Source organism: Apteryx mantelli, chromosome Z (genome assembly GCF_036417845.1).
Source record: "Apteryx mantelli isolate bAptMan1 chromosome Z, bAptMan1.hap1, whole genome shotgun sequence".
In the NCBI taxonomy this organism is placed as follows: domain Eukaryota; kingdom Metazoa; phylum Chordata; class Aves; order Apterygiformes; family Apterygidae; genus Apteryx; species Apteryx mantelli.
In genome coordinates, this window is record NC_090020.1 from 76,209,897 (window position 1) to 76,227,142 (window position 17,246).

Below are 17,246 nucleotides of genomic sequence, written 5' to 3' on the forward strand. Positions count from 1 at the left end.
AGTCACGGTTGCACTGTGGTACTCCGGGCGGCTTTTGATGCTCCTCCGTGGCGAACAAAAACCATTCAATCAGCCATGCTGTTCTGCCTGGAAAACGGCAGAGCTAGATCCCCAGCTGGGGATGGGAGACACACTCAGCCGTGAGAAAGGTGCAGATTTTTAGCAGTTCAGTTAATTAAAACTGCTGGAATCTTCGGCCAAGAATTTCAACAGTTCGCCGCCACTGGAAATCCTTACAGCAGGGCTAGGTGGTGTTTTTATTAAAGGCTATCCTCCTTTCCAACAGCAAACTCCAGAAAATCTTTTTGACCAAGTAACACTTCAATAATTCTTTCTGGTTTACAACAGAAAAATCTGACCCAAATTAACCATTAATCAATACCTGCATAAAAAGTTTACGTTGTCGAAACTCCTTATGCTCTTGCTGGAATCAAACAGGAAATTCATCCACTGCCCTGGTGTTGCAAACCTTTTCTGACATTAGTGATAAATATTGTTTCGAGTAAAACTGGTGTCATGGAATACTATCCAGGTGTTAAGAATTCCAGCACTACTTATATCACAATGCAGTGTAAACAATTAATAATTTTAGTTGATTAAAATCTATAAGATGAAAAGATGCAACAGAATAGACACAGGTAAAAATCCAGAGTCCAAGTTAGCAGTGCAGTTGGGAAGTAACACTTCTTTTCTACAGAATTTCTGATTTTTTTTTTTAATTCAACTGAAAGGAAACTGTGATACTTTGATGTTTCCCAGGAAACAAAAACACTAAAATGCCATGTTTTATAAATTCAAGATAAGCTTCACCAAGTCATTGCGCTTGAGAACATATCTAGTTAAGACCTGGTTTGTGTCAAATAGTTGTGATAGACTGAGAAGTTTTTGCACCTGCAAAATAAAAAGAACAACGCCTAAGCCAGACTCTGACAGAGGACAAGAATATTCAAAAGGTGCTTGCAGTCTCTGTTGAAGAGATGCTTCCAAATACCTAGACAGTTATACCTAGATGACCTGCTTTTAGCCTATTAATATAAAAAAGAGCTTTCAGCAACAGTTCTTAATTTTCAGAATTATTCAGCTTGTTGTGTTTTCAGATACCTGAATCTTTTTACTCAAGCACAAGCTTAATTTTGCTTAACTAAATTAGAGTTTTTGCACAGATACAATTACTGATGGTTTCTCATATAGGCATGCTGTAGCTATATATGTAATAGGATAACTCTGCTCTGCAATGCATGTAATATTTATAGAACTATTACAGAGTGCTATGTTGGGGAGTGAACAGCATCTCTGTATGAGGATGATGAGGGATTTATTTGCATTAATACACAAAATATATAGATATAAGAAATTACACCCAGAAACTGATCTATAATACGCACTGTACTTACTTTTTAAAAGCTATCTTTCCAAAGCCAGTGCTTATAGACAGGAAGCTACTGTTACATTATGCTAAAAGCACAGTTAGCTTGAAGCATGTATTGATATTTCAATACTAGCTTTATCACACAAATGTTTACATTAAATCTTGAAAACTTCAGCAAGCAAAGATGGTTTGTGATGACAAGAAATTATTACCTCCCTCAAAGAGCTCCACTTTTCTAATCTTTCTTATGGAAGAACAACTCCAAACCTAAGCGGTTTAATATACTTTGTGGCTAATAAGCCACAATGTGGCTAACATTGCACTTAAAGCTCTACCAGCCACAAATGCCTTTTCTGGAAATCCCTTGCAGGGGGAGATGCAGTGAATAAACCAGACTTTTGTCAAAACTACATTAGCTGGCCTGTTTTGTTACATCCTGCAGAGTGAGAAAAAATTATAGACTAGAGCAAACATTGCCTGGCATTGACAAAATAAATTTTAAGTATTTGAGGATTGCCTTTGTATTCATCTTTCAAGCTAGGAAATCATTTTATCTGTGTGAACCAGTAAACGCAGTGTATTGACTCCTCATTAATACAGGAGAAGGTGCTGTTTATAGTTAGAATTAATCACCGTCTTCTGCTCCTGCTAATTGCCAGTTCTCCAGCAGTCTGCTCAGCAGAGTCTTAGGCTCCTTAAGAAAGCAGGGAGTTGCTAGGCAGCTCTAGGCATCTGCAGGTGTGAAGGAAGCTCTGTGGCAATACCAACATTACAGAACAATTACTCCAAAAGCAGAAAGCTGTATAATGAAGCCTTCGATTTAACTTTGTTTTTTATTAGCAAAGCCTGCTTCAGTAGTATGAGAATTAACTTGTATGTGCGGAAAGCCAATCTCTTGCTGAGATTTCAGGACAAATCTGCTGCAACATCAGCACCTAATGAGTGCACCACCACAAAACCATCTCGCTCTAATCACATACAAAGCACATCACCCACCAGCTCGGAAAAAGTGTACACTCTTTTCCAGAGAGGATTCTAGGGAAGCTACTGCACTGGCATCTATTATGCCGAGTATCACGCTGACATTAGACATAATCAAAATTTGTCTGCTTCATTTGCTGCGACTAGCATGCTGCAGAGAGAACGCACGCAGCCACTCACTCTGACCTGCGTAAAAGAGGCATTATCATTACAACTTTACAAATGACAAACTGCAATAATCTCCAGAATTACTCCAGTTTTGACTACTACCCTGGCCATAAAAAGCACTGCAAAGACAGAAAATTTCCCCAAAGTTACTTTTTTCTAAGAGCAAAAGACAAAACAGTCATTCTGAGCTACTCTCCCCCTTTCCTGGTGCCAGTTGTGACTGATTCAGAAAAAAAGACCTCATCCAGACTCCTCTCTATGGTGCTCAGGAAGGATTATTTACTAACTAGTGCCATAAGCACTTGTCCCCATCACTTGAGGGATAATACACTGCAATTATAACCTTGTTCTTAACCACAGACCTCCTGAATAGCTGCACAGCCCACCTCCAGCTGTTTAAGAGGAGACTGTGAAAAGTAGCAGCAGCCTGGCTCTAGGTGAGACACGGCTATTTCATTATTCCTGAAAACAGCCATTAAAAACATTAGAGGTGTTGCTTCTACTTAAGTTGAATTGGGGACCACAAGATACAGTGTAACTATAAACATACAGAAACAAGATCTCCAAATACTACTTACCCTCCTTTGAGCCAAGGTGGTTTTGATGGATCAGCCACATCTTGATCCTTAAATGGAGGAAGGGGAAAGAACAATGTGAAATTAGTTTCTGAAAACACCAGAAAATGTTATCAGATTATATTCCGAGGAAAGGATAACAGACCACACCGCATGCGGGCAAACGCATACAGACATTCATTCAAGCACCTCAAATGACCAACACATCAGGACAGGTCGTATGGACATAGATGGGCTATGCAATTTCATTAACACCTACAGCTGGGACCAGAAGAGCCTGTTCAGTGCACCTCGCCTTTCAAAAGGGAGCGTTGAAGACCAACTCCTTTTTTTTTCCCCCAACCTAATTAAGCCATGAGTTATTGGAGAGCTCCTGTTACTTCTAGGTCACAACTTACATGAACATGGTCATAGTTGGGACACTATAAATTAAAAGCATCTGTATGAAAAGGACAAATGATTGATCAACATGAAACTTCATACAAACACGTATGAGCTTTCTTAAGCACGGATCGTGTTAGTGACACTTGTTCATGCTCAAACATAAAGACTTTTCAACCCCCTAAGCAGGAAGTTTCCATTGTAGCTCCCACCATTCGTACACAAGTATTTCATTTCCAACAGGCGATGATCAAGGGTAGTTGCTTGCAAGATGATTGCAGGAGAACCGTGATCTGTAGATATGATGGAAACCACTACAGACAGCAATATAAGTATAATCAGAATTCAAATCATGTTCTTATATTAGCATAAGAGTGTATTTAGAGGGCCAAGTCTCCTGTCTTTGAAAATTTTAAAAGGACTGATTACCGTTGAGAAGTGTTTAAACACTTAAAAGATACCTGGGGGAAAACAGTAAAGATTCTGCATAAGGGGAAATGGTAACATCTCCGTTCCTAACGTACAGGTCATACATCCTCCTGCATACTCCTTGAAAGGACAGCTAGTTTCCAGCAGCAACATAGAGGTAAGCAAAATAGACTGCTAATACCTAACAGTCCAACCTCAGACAATAATGTCTGCCAAGAGGATAAAGGTTAACTCGCACACAGCAGAAAACAAACATAATATCTCCAGTCCGGGAAGGCACAATCTGAGAATCATCACAAAGTACAGGAGTACCCATCAGAAAATAAGCTTCAGTTATATGCAAGATAAAAGAACACAGCACCAAAGGAAAGATCCACTTCTTCATCTCCTTTGGATGAGCTGCACAACCTGTGGGTTGTTCACAGGTGACAGGAGAGGTCTCGCAAGAAGAGCAAAAATAATGAAGAAAAGCAAGTTTGAGGTCTTAACCTGAACAGCAGCAAGAGCCCAAACTTCTTATTCATTATTCCTACAACTCTAGGGCCACATAGATCAGAAGACTAAGTAGATTTTTTTCCCCACAGGCATGAACAATGTGACACTACCCAGTACTTAATGCACTTCCCAGCTTTTCTATGTGCCTGCAGAACAGGTAGGAGCTCTGACCCGCAGAGTCTGCCCCCGGTGCACATTTCCCCAGCACGCTGGGGCGCAGGCTCTCCCCAAAAGGGCTGTGCTTGACACCTCCACTCAAAGCTGTGCTCCCGAAAAACTCCTCCCCGCAGCCTGAAACCCAGGCTTCCTCCAGACAGATCTGGATCAATTGCTGGTCGAGAGCAGGGATTTCAGGAAGCAAATACAATGAGTTCCTTCAGAGCGCAAAAGGGAGGACATCCCTAACTTTGCCTCTGAACACCTTGAAGAGTTATGGCTAAAATGCAACCATAAAAAGGAAAAAAGTATTATACTGGACTGAGCTTGACACTAGTGTTCAGCCAAAGCTGGGCCACTGTCCTGAATGACTGAGAATGGCAAACAAATGTAGCATCATTTACTGGTAAAGGTAATTAGTGTAACTCGCTTTTCAGTCAATTTATCTGAGAAAGTCTAAACATAAGAGGCCAATCTTTGAGACATAAGCAGATCACAAATATCATGGGCCATACTGCAGTGTTGAGCCCATAAGGGCATCAAGAACTTTTTTTGGGGGAAAAAAAAATCCAGCCTGTGAAGGTGGGAAGTAGCAGAAAAAGTGATCAGGAAACAAATCTCCCAGCTTTTGAGACACACAAAGTAAAAATTGCTAAAAGGACAGATAAGCTGTTTTAATTTCTTTTGTCAAGCCTTTTAGACATGAGAATAAAAAGAAAACCAGAGAAAAAGGAGGAGCCTCTGCAGGGCTGAGATTAAAAAGTCATCTGGGTATAACACCACAAAACAAAAGAAAGAGCTTTCAGTAAGTGACAGTGTTGATGCAGGGGCAAGGCAGGCGATGGCTGTGCGGGAACAGAGTTATCTCCAGGCAAAAGCCAAGAGGTTAATTTGCTCCAGGCATAGTTCTCCCCAAGCAAATGCTGAGGGAACCAGCACCTGACATCCATCAAACCAGGGCTGATGCCTTAAGACTGTAGAAGAGCAAATGCAGTGCCCATAGCTAAGGCGTGTGAGGGAAGGAGGGGATGTGATCCAGACTAGCACAGGCTCATTATCGACTTCGAAGAGCTTGTAAGGCTTCAGAGCAAACAAAGGGAAGAATTAACATGGGGACAAGTGGAAAACAGGATAAAATGTCATACAAGGTACACCAGTTTTTAAAAATATTGTTTTTTCTTTGACAAAGCAACCAACCATAAATATGCAGTTGATACAATAATTCTTTTTATTTCAACAAAACATTTGACATAATGCCATGTGATGTCAATTAGGCTGGATAAACTGAGAAGGAGTAGAGGAGTCTTAAGGTGGGTAAACAAGTATCTGTAGCTGAGCCAGCCATGGACAACGTCATAAGGAAGTTAGTGGGAGTAAGTCGGATATGCTGATAAAATCTGCTGATGACAAACACAAGAGAATTATTGATACAGAAGAGAACTGAGAAACCCAGTGGAAAAAACTGATGGCAGCAAAGATTGCGACAGTAGAGAATTAAGCATGGTACAAACAGCAAGGTCCGACCCCCCCCAAAGCCTGCTGTGAATTTTACTGCATACAAGGGCTTGTTCAGTGGAAGGAAAGCAGCTGACGGTGAACCTGAGCTCTAGTCATCCCAAAGCAGCCATGAGCCACTATGATGCAGCCATATAGGGAGAGAGTATCATCCATGGACTTATCCAGTGAAAAGTCTCCATAGAAATAAAAGCATGAAATCCACTGTACAGTGCTAGCAAGACACCTTCAGAAAGGCATGTACAACCTCGATATTCTATATTAAAGTAAAAAGAATTCAAATTAGAAAATTGCAAAACCAGTGTGAGGATGCAAAGACCATACTGCAAGGAGGAGAATGGGGCAGCTTGCTTACTCTAGCAAAATGGACCTTTTTCTGTGTTTTTCATTAGACAGGAAAACATACAGCATGGAAGAAGAATTGAGGATAAATACAGACAGCAGTTGGAAATAAGAAGGGGTCTAACCATGATAGGATTGAAGTTCAAAAGGAGAAGCAGACACCAAAACTTAACTAGTTTTAGAGAGGGAAACTGGGTAGTTTATATACAAGTTAAAGACACAATATCACACAAGGGCAGAGGGCTGGACAGTGACGAAGACAACCTCTGCAGTCCCTTGTTGCACTAACCTGCATAGTCAAAGGAGCTTGGAAATGGGGACTGTATTACCTACAAGTGTTGGCATGCAGTTTAACATGGTTCAGACACCTCTGGGAGCTCTGATTAAGCATAACAAAGTAAGCCATAGTTCATACCACTATTGTGGGTAGGAACATTTTATAGAAATACATTCCTCTTCATTTAAAAGAGGCAAATGGCAATGCTGTTTAGACAGATTTGCTGCAGCTGGAGAGTTGCCTAGGGTTTGCTCTCTGAATGCAGCACTCAGCAGCGTGCCAGTGGCCAGTCCAGGTCTCATCGCCAGTTGTGGAGCTGCTCACATCCAGCGGTCCCAGATGACGGCCAGGCTTGCTTAGAGCCTGGGCAAGCAGAGAAAATGCAACGGGTAGAGGGGAAGAACATCCAGAGCAACTGCGAGGGTTTTAACCACTATTCTTCCCCAAACAAATGGGAAGGGAAAACAAAGCCAGCACGTGTAACATGTAGACATCCACGCTCAGCCCTCCATAGGAAATTGCTTCGTGACTGGCTTCTACTTTCCTTCTCTATGCAGCTCTGTCACTTGATCTCTCCTTGGCAGCAGCCAAGCCAGTTTATTTGAATCTGGAAGGTACTGATGTTTGTCTTCAGTAAGTGCATTAAGAAGCACTGAGAAGATGGAGCAGCAAACATTTAAATAAAACAGCCTATCATGTCTCTCTCCGATTTTTGCATTTCTGATGCTGGTGGATGATGGTTTTACAACCATTGTCCAACAAATATCCTCTGCCGGAGAAGTGCCTGTCACCCTTAGTAATTCAGTATATTAACTCACAGAAAAGAACGCTGCAATCAGTTGCTGCAAGGTCTTTGCAAAGTAATGAAAGTTTTGTTTTGTTTTGATTTTTAAACCAAGAACCACAGCAAAATAATGCCAGAGACACAGTAGCATGAATTTCACACCTTGCATTAAATAAGTCAATAGACATGATCATTTAAGGCACAGTATTCAATCATTGGGAAAGCAATGTTTAGTAAAGCCTAAAAAGGAACCCAGTAAGAGTTTTGATTATTCAGGAAGAGCAACAGCTAGAATTACAAGTAATTTGAGAAGTTATTTAAACAAATTGCAATTTGCACTGAGATTATTTCATACACAAGAAGATGTTTCAATGGCAAGAACAATTATATGCTTTCGCAGAAGAAAAGGTCCATAAAATGGACAGAGAGGCATCCAAAAAAAAAATCACTAAGTCTGGAGGAAAAGGAAGAACATCTCCAGAGCTGTTAGTCCTCTCCAGGACTACATAAAAGGCTTTCTGAAATGTAACTTTCCATCTCATTTAAATATCGTGTCTAGCACATCATTCTCTTAGATGAAAATCAGATGTAAAACATAGATAGAAAGCTGCATTATTTAAACACACATAAGAAAATCAATAATGACTTCTTGTTTGTTTTGAAAATCGTCCTTACCTGTTTCTAAGTGCCATGTTCAGTTATTAAACCTTCAGTCCAAAGTTCGCCCTCTAGAAATTCAAATCCCTTTGTTTAGTTATAGAAGAATTCGAATCAGGCTAAAGGAAGGAACAACTGTTTCAGTTTCTAAATAAAACTTTTAGGTATGTCTAATTAGACCCTTTTTTCAGGGGTATTAGCAAAATCAGACTGAGCTAAGTCATCCCAATTAAACTAACCAGTCTTGTCATTCAATGCCTGTATTGATTCAAGTACACTATATTTTACATGGAATCCAAAGCTGCAACAAGCCAAAGGATTATTTTACATTCACTGTAGTCACAATGAATCTTCAATAGCATTGATTCAAATAATGACTGAAAAGCCACAAAGGAAGCTACTTCCACCTGATGACTTCTCCAGTTACAGTTTTCCATCTGCCAGATAGCAGCCTAAGGAAATGCTACAATGTTTTTGCACGAAAACCAGAAGACGACCAAATTTGACACCAGTTCTGGATTTCTCTGTACCTCTGAGAAAGTGTTAGGGGACAGACATCTGCCAATAAGAATGAAACAAAGCTGTTGATACATGGGCCAACAAAACTTGAAATGCAAATTCATGAAGCTCAAAGTTAAGACCTGCATGGAAGCCCAAAAGCAATACAATGTTCAGTCTACTCCAGGAAACTGATTTAACCTGATTCATACAACTAACAGTGAGGCGGAGGCACAGCAGGCACCAACTCCACGTAGCATGGATTCAAAGAAGAAAAGAAAAAACAAACTGAGAATCAAACAGCCAGAAACTCCTCTGCATGAGGTGCAGTTGCAAACACAAACTAAGATGTTGCACAGCAGTCAACAAAAAGTTCTGGGCATCTTCCTGCGAGGAAACAGTTATCTGCTGCTCACAAACTGCTCACCCACCCAAGCACGGTAAGCAGAGGCAACAGGTCCGTGCCTGGAGAGGCAACAGCTGCAGGTATTAGAAGAAGAGTCCTGCCCTTCCCGTGGGGCACACTGCCCTGCTATCCAAGGTAGTGTGCAGCCCATAGCTAGCTAAAAGGGAATGGGATCTGCAGCAGACACTTCCCAGCACCCATAGCCTTGCTGAATCCCAGTATTATAGCCCATAATAGTACATTTGACTTCAATTGCAGTAACTTGTACAAAACAGAGATGGAATGAAATAACAGAACTGAGGAAAAACGAGGAAATACTTGGTTTAGGAATCATAAAGGAAGAGGGCAACTAGAACACACAGGACAATTTGTACTCCGCTAGCGTGGCGCCTGCACACATTGCACACGCCCCACAGAGCACTGAAGGGAAGAGATCACTCAAAAGCATTCGTGTTTTCTCTTTCTAAAAGGTAATACGCACTGAACAGATTCTTAGCTCACAGACAGCGTTAACAATGCCTCTGCCAACCATAACATGCTAAGCTGAATCTCAGCGCCTCAGCTGAAGCAACCGGTTACACGAAGACAAGGCATGCACACACAGGTGTTTCAGAAAGAGAGATGCTGTTTAGAAGGGACAACATGTACAACCTGGAGCTCTCCTCTACCTCCTTCTGCAAAGAAAAAGAGAGGAAGGAGAGGAACAAAAGTTAATAGACCAGATTTTTGCCACGAGCTCTGTAAAATTATTTCAGAAAGTGGAGTAAACATTTGCTGAAAGTTGATAAAACATTCGCGCAGCAGAGAGTTTTTTCCATGTGCTTCCTGGGCATACACCAGTTAATTAATCTCTATCAATTAATCTCTAGTTAAACTGTGATTAAATTTCACCCATAACTACACATGTATTAGAACATATGGTTGAGAGTTGATTTTACACTGTTTCAGCTCCCGTTTTTATTAACTCAAGAACTTTTAATAATCTTAATTAATACTTAATTAGAGATGCTATTTATCGCACTTGAAAGAGAACCTGTATTTATCACAAACAGGAAGAGATTTATCCCCCCCCTTTCCCCCAGACTGCATGCACTGTTTGCATATGAAGCATTCCCCCTTCCTCCCCCTTGTACATTTTGCCCATTGGGAGGAAACCAGTAGCTCCCACGGAACATATTTTGCTTTTGCAAATACCATAATGCTGAGAGAGATTTTCTGTTTTTATAAATCTAGGCAATTCTCCTCTGAGAAAAAAATCCAGAAGCCTCCTACACTAGATCTCATATTTATGGATAGGCAATTTCAAGACTAGTAAAGTTATGAGAGCCATACTCAAAACTTCCGGTACACACAAGATATTTCATAAGTCTACCAATCAGATGATTCCCCTATGCAGATACAGAATTAAATTACCCATTTGCCAATGAAAGACAGAGGCAAAGGAATAGCTTCATGGCAACCAGGGCCACTCAAATCGGTTAAAAAGCTAAAATAGTTTCCAAAGTTACTCTCTATATAGGTGTAATTACACACATGTAATCACTAAGACAGGAAAATAGAAAAGCTATTTTAATTCAGTCACGAAGAAGTCAAATTATTTTAGCAAATGAAGTGCTGGATTGTAGCTAAAATAAAAACCCTGCTTTCCACCTTAAAACATGTCAACGCTGCCTGAACAGAACCACAGCAGGGATGAAAGCCTTTAGACCACTGGACAGACCTTGCATTCATGAGCTGACAGAGGAGAGAATACACACTACACTGTTGTCTTCTACACAACAGAAATGCCACGCTTTGCTAGTCTGCTCTGCATGTATCTCCTGATGTGGAGAAGATGAGGAAACTTGGGGTCCATTCCAGGTTCAGGATGCAGACTTGCTTTTTTGGGGCACAGACACTTCTGACTGCTCCCCTCTACTGCGATTTTCTACACCATCCTCCTGCCTCTTCCTTTCTGTAGGTTATTAAAACCTTCTCACCTAAGCAACCTCAATTCCACCTCAAGTCCTTTGTTTTCATCCCTCTCTGCGCACAATCACCCCAAACCTCCACATCCAAACTCTCTCTCTCCTGACTTCATCCCTTTGGTTCTTTCAGTCTGTCCCAGGCAGGTCCAACCTTCCTTCCTTCCTTCTTGGGTTTTTCTCTCCTCCGTATTTGAATCAGATTGCTTCCTGATGTTGCCAGAGCCCGTGAAGTCTCTGAAAGCAGAAGACCTGGACTCCTTGCCCCGCTCATGTTTGGCACAGCTCTCTGTCATCCCTAGCAGAGAAAACCCTGCTTCAGCCCCAGGCTGGAAAACACCGAGGACAGATGAAGTCTTTGGCAATGCAAGAGCTGAGCTGTAGCAAATTACCAGTAAGCATATGCAAACCACACATTTTTCAAAGGCTTATTCACTTCACTCATTTGGGGTAGATTTTCACAGATAGACCCTTGACACAGACTACCACTGCCAAATTTTAATGCCTGAGGGCACTGGAGCTTCTCAAATAAAGGTCAAATTTATTTTTACAGAAACATAAAGCCATGAATCCTGCACTGGGCTCATTTTCAGAAAATGCTGGATTATTTTGGCTTAAATTCCATATGCATCTTTGATTTCTGAGCTCCTTCAGTTCAAAGCTGTTAGGGACAGGTTCAGGCTAAATAAAATTTGGCAGATCTCTAAGCAACTGCAGACAAAGATTTAAAATTTTCTGATTATCTTCCATTATAGCAGATGCGCTAACAGCCTCACCAATACTGAAAAGCACAAACTATCAACAGTGACTGATGTAGTTAAACCCTGATCACAGATTTCTTTTACTGTCTCACTTTCGAGCATTCACTTTAAGTTTGCAGAAATCTCTACCATTTCAGCTTTTTTTTTAAATATGCAAAGTCAAACCATCTTTATCACTTCACTTTCTTCAAATTAAAACTTTACAAGCTTGCTCAGATTTTCAGAGGATATTCTATTTTCTCTTTTTACTTTGAATTAAATACAATTATTTACATGCGTCTGCCAAGTTCTAAACTGTTCTTGTAATTTACATCTGTGTACAACTATAAATAATTTAAACCTTTATGTCAGTGCATCATCTCTGATTCACCAAAACACACAGACTTACTAACACCTTCAAAGTTATCATCTATTCCTTTGCTGCAGACTGCTGCCAAATATATTTAATAAAATACCTTGAACTGAACTTCAGAACAGGCATAAGCAATATAGTGGTTCAGGCTCAGAATAAAAAAGCCAGCAGGCAGAACCAGACTTTCAGTGGACCTGATCCAGAAACTTAAAGGTTCATTAAGAGGAAACTGTATTTTTAAGTAAAACATACACAGTCACCTACAGCCGGGAAGAAAAGAAAGAAAAAAAAAAAAAAAAAAACAGACTTTCATTGCATTCTGTACATGATACTTTTTTGAAAAGAAGAAAATAAGAGCTTGGCTCAAGTCTATTTTAAGTCAAGTACAGCAAAAATAAGGAACATAAAATAGTTGCTACACTTTCTCACAAAAACAACCCTATTACAAGTTGAATGATTATATGATTAATTTTGTCTTACCCTACAGCCCTTGCCAATACAGTCATCCTCTTCTTTCTGGCTACTGCCAAGTGGCTACTTACCCACTGACCTCCTCACCTGCTTGCTCCATCCTGTGCTAGCACTGGCATTTTGGTTACATTTCCCTACCTCCACTCTAGATGGACCTGCTCTTCCATTGCCCATTTCCATGCCTTGCCCTGATGTATCAGGCTGCTTCCCAACTTCTCCTCCAGGGTTTTTTTCCCCTCCAAGTTCTCCCCCTTTTCCCATCCCTGGTCCAGTTCCTTCCACTACCCTTCACTCCTTTAGATTCCCTCTGTCTCTCAGAACACATTTCCTAAATTGTGATTTCATCTGATATTTATTGCAGTAACTGCAATTGTCATAGCTACCATATAGACATGCCTCTACATGATTTATTACACAAACGTCAACTCATTTTCACATCACTAGAGGTTGTTGTAATTACTAGACAGGAAAACTAAACCAGGGATGCTCAGCAACGCCAGCCCATACCAGAGTCAGACTTGAGGCACCAAAGTCCAGCTGTCATCTTCCTCCTCTTTATTGTTTCAGCTACTTTTGCCCTTGTGAATGGGCCTGTATTGCTCAAACTCTGCTGAGAGAAGCAGCCTCCCATTCAATGGAGCCTCATAAATAAGTTATTGCAATATTTTTGTTGTACAGTGGCATAAAGCTAACCCAAACTACTATCTCTTCTCATAGGTCCAAAATTAGGACATACTTCCAGGACTCGAGCACTATGCAAACAATAAAATATGAAAGAGAAGAAAACCAAACAAACAGAAAATAAATTAAATTTTTGAATGGAAAAAAAATCAGTTTCATCTATACCATCTATACTTAAGTAATTTGAACATACCCTTGAAACACAGAAACAGGTGTTCATCTGTGCCAAGCCTGCTAAAAAATCTTACTGTTTCTACTTACTAAAAACCTATGGTTTTAATGAATTCTACAATAAGGGCCTTGCACAAAGTAAGAAAGCAAAGAGCTGATTACAAGCACTATGATCCACATAACGAGAAGGTCACTGGTACAGAAGCCAAACACAGACTGACAGTCGTTTCTTCACGGCAAAAGCACAGTGACTGGATAAGACTGCTGAAGCAAGACAAGTCTTTCAACGGGCAAAGGAGCACTGTGATTATTCTGATCAGCTTTGATGATTGCAAGGAGCAAAGTGAACAAAATACTTGATATGGGGAGGCTTAAAACAAGCAAATGAAGATTTCAAGCTATAGTCCCAACATTAGCACTCCTGAAACAGTCTGGTCGCTTCACTTTCCTAACTGTGTAGTGCTTCAGAGAGAGCTGCCACTGAGAAAGTTTTCTTACTCCCTGGATAAGGAGGGGCTAGATGGACCTACACTACAAGGTTAGGTCTGTTTTTTACTAAATCAAGGCCTATCAAAACAAGGCCCATCAAAACATGCAGGTCATTTCTATGCCCCACATCCCCAGCACAGGTCAACCAGCACTGCTGCAATCCCGTATCAGCTTACATCTGCTGAGGTCCAATGCTTCATTATCCATGCTGGCAGCAAGACTCACAGCCCCACAGAAATAGAAAATTTCTCATCTCATGAACAAGTTACAGAAATACAATACTACAACACAGGTTTTAACTTTTTTGGTTTTGATTTTTTGATGTCCCTACTAGGATAAAAATCTAGCATATATTAAACATTGAGAACTCCCACTTCCTGATGGAGCCACTTAAAGTCTAAATCCCTCAATTACTAAAACTGGCAAATACAGCTACTTATAGCTCAAATGCACACTTTGGTTATCACATTCCCTAACTATTATATTTAACAAGGAACCAAGTCACGAATTATGACAAAAACCCTAACACCTGCTATTTTGAAGATACATTGCAAACCTCTCTCTCAAAAAGAAAAAAAAAAAGCGAAGCTTGCAAACCTGCATCCTAGTGTGTTACCAATAAATTTTGGGTTCTTTTGGTCAGTACTGTTGCATATCAGGTGTACTTGCCCTTGTAACTATTTGCCAACAACTTCTAATAAACTGTTCACCCACAGAGCTAGGTCTTGCCTACCAGCTGCACAAATGCTAGATTTTAGCATCTTCTTAAAAACATTTTTTTTTCAGTTTACCTGAATTCGTCTCCTCAGCAGAAATCCAGTTTCCTTCCTGTGCTAATTCTTTTAAGAGTCTCCTACGCATTTGTCTCTTTTCCCTCAGCACATTTTTGAAATTGTTGATGCATTTGTTCAGGTAGATGGTCTCTGCACATACTTTGTCAAGGCTCATGGGTCTGCACTCCTTTACTTGCTCAGGTAGAGAGCTCACATCTGCTCCAAGTTCATGAGGAGGTAAGTGCTGCCCAGCAGGAATTTCACAGTCAGATGATGGCATCAAACTGGAAACAGGAGGGTCATATGGAGCAGAAGAATGACTGGAAGGAACAAACTGCATATGAGCAGACGCTTCACTATTTGCAGTTGTGTTTGCCTGGCTCTCAGATGACTGACTAGGAGGGGTTTCTGCAAAGTTGTCAGAGCTGTCACACATACCTGAACTGTTCAGCATAAGCGTATTGTCATCATCCATCTGTAAGCCGCTATCATTTTCCAAAAGCATTTCAGAATCACTTGTCTCTAGTTTGTTAAATACAACTTGCAGAGCAGACCTGAAGTGATGAATAGCTTTCCCAAGCTTATTAGTGTAAAACTTCATGTCTACAAGATCAATGTTATCCCGGGAATGGTCAAGGAAATACTGAGAATTTTCCAGGACATCCCTAAAGACCTGATCAGTTGGATCTTGATCATTCAGGTCCATTTGGATCATATCTTTCAAGCTGTCACTACTATCAGCCATTTCATCAGTTGTATGATCACAGCTAATGGTTGTCACCCCACTAGAAACATCATCTCTCTGAATATCAGCTTTCTCCAGACCAGTGAACTTGCATGGGCTATCACAGTCTATTTCAATTTCTTCTGCAATTACCTTCTCATCTTTATCTAGAAGGGAAGAACCATTCTCAGGGATGCTTTCAGTGTCAGGCCTGTGTTCACTTCCATTGCTTGAAGCACATACCTGGTTGGCACTGCCCGAAGACTCAGATGAGCAGCAAAAATTTCCATCACCTGATTTGGCCAAACTGGTCACCTGAAGATTTTGTGGAGATTCATGAGAGGCCTGGTGAAAGTCACTGTCATGTGAAGGCTGCTCACTACAGCTTATTACTTGTGTTTCCTTCTCAGTTTCAGATATCAAGTTGCTTTTTTTAGTCAAGGTTGACTTCTGCGCAAAACTAAATCTCTCCCCTACGCACTGTGTTCTCCTACTCGTGCTTTTATACTTAACCTGGTAAGAGTCAGTTTGAAGGTGCCCAACTCCATCAGTTTTCTGAGCTATATCAAGATTCGCTGAGTTGCGATGATTTTTCTTGAAGCCAGATTGCAGACAGACTGAATCCACTTTGTGGCCCCTCTGGTCATTCTGCCGCTTTTGTTCTTCACTGGTAGCAATCCAGACCCCTGAGCTTTGCAGAAGGATAGACTTCTGTAAAATAAAGTCTCTCTGTTCAGAATTCACGAGTTTCACAACTGCTGGTCTTGGTGCTAAAGGCTTTCCTGTACCAATATCTGACCTATAAGCATCTTTTATATACTTACTGCACTGGATACCATTGAAGCAGTGATATTCAGACAAGAAGCTGTAGATGAGCTCCACTGTGTTTTCACCGTCTTGTTCTGGAATCCCATAAAAATATAGTACTGGTTCTTCCTTGTGTGCATCCCTACATGGCTCCCGAGTGTGCGTACCTGGGGTTTTGGTGGAACCACCCTGAAGGCCTTCTATCTCACTCAAGACCGTATCCACGCAGCTGGAGACTTCATCCACAGAGCCTTTTATCAAGGTGAGGTGCTGCCGGAGCTCTGCAATCTCTGTCTGGATGCGGCTTATTCCCTGGAGCTCTTTAACAATGTAATCAACCACATCAGCCGAGCGATCTCTTGACTTTCGTCTACGACTGCTGTATGTAGGGGTCTTTTCCTGGGGAAAGCACCCTTCCCTTTCAGCTATTTCCCTCCAGCTCATGGTAAGGCTCAGGGTAGAAAGGTCCTGCCCCTCAGACACTCTACCCTTTCTTTTGGAAGAGGTCTGTTTCATACCATCAGAAGAATTCCCCTCTAAGTCCTTCTGGTTCTGTTGAACCGAGCATGGTATTTTGACATAGCCATCCCAGTTCAGTTCCACCTCCCCAATGCAAACTTCACTTGCTCTCTTGGAGCTATCACCTCTGTCCTGATTAAAGTCCCCTCCAGCAGTAGAAAATTCAGTGCTTGGGGAGTTTCTCTTTATTCCACAAACAAACATATCCGTTTCAATCTCTATTGGAGAGAGCTGGCAGTGATGAGCATGATTTGGATTCTCATCTACCTGGCCTTGAAGAAGCCTCTTCATTTTGTCCCGCAGAAACAAATGGAGTCTTTGCTTCCGGAATTGCTTCCTGGCCCAAAGTTTTACAACGGATTTTCTGTGCAGAAACGCAATTTCATTTTCTTGCTTTTTCAATCTACTTCTAGCAAACATCATCAGCAGCTCCACCTGCGTTTTTCATAGTGCTACAAGGTGCACAAGCACACATCAATCACTTCCCAATGCACAACTCAC

General features: G+C 41.0%; 1 protein-coding gene across 1 annotated transcript in view; it reads right to left on the minus strand.

Annotated features, from left to right (window-relative positions):
- The window catches only part of UNC13B (unc-13 homolog B), a 106,857-nt gene extending 89,821 nt beyond the window's left edge, over positions 1-17,036 (minus strand). Inside the window, exons 1-2 of the mRNA XM_067316455.1 lie at positions 14,714-17,036; positions 3,097-3,184 (exon numbers count right to left, since the gene is read on the minus strand). Coding sequence (XP_067172556.1) covers positions 3,097-3,184; positions 14,714-17,036 — 2,411 coding nt within the window. The remainder of the gene's footprint in view (positions 1-3,096; positions 3,185-14,713) is intronic.
- Positions 17,037-17,246: the final 210 nt, after the last annotated feature.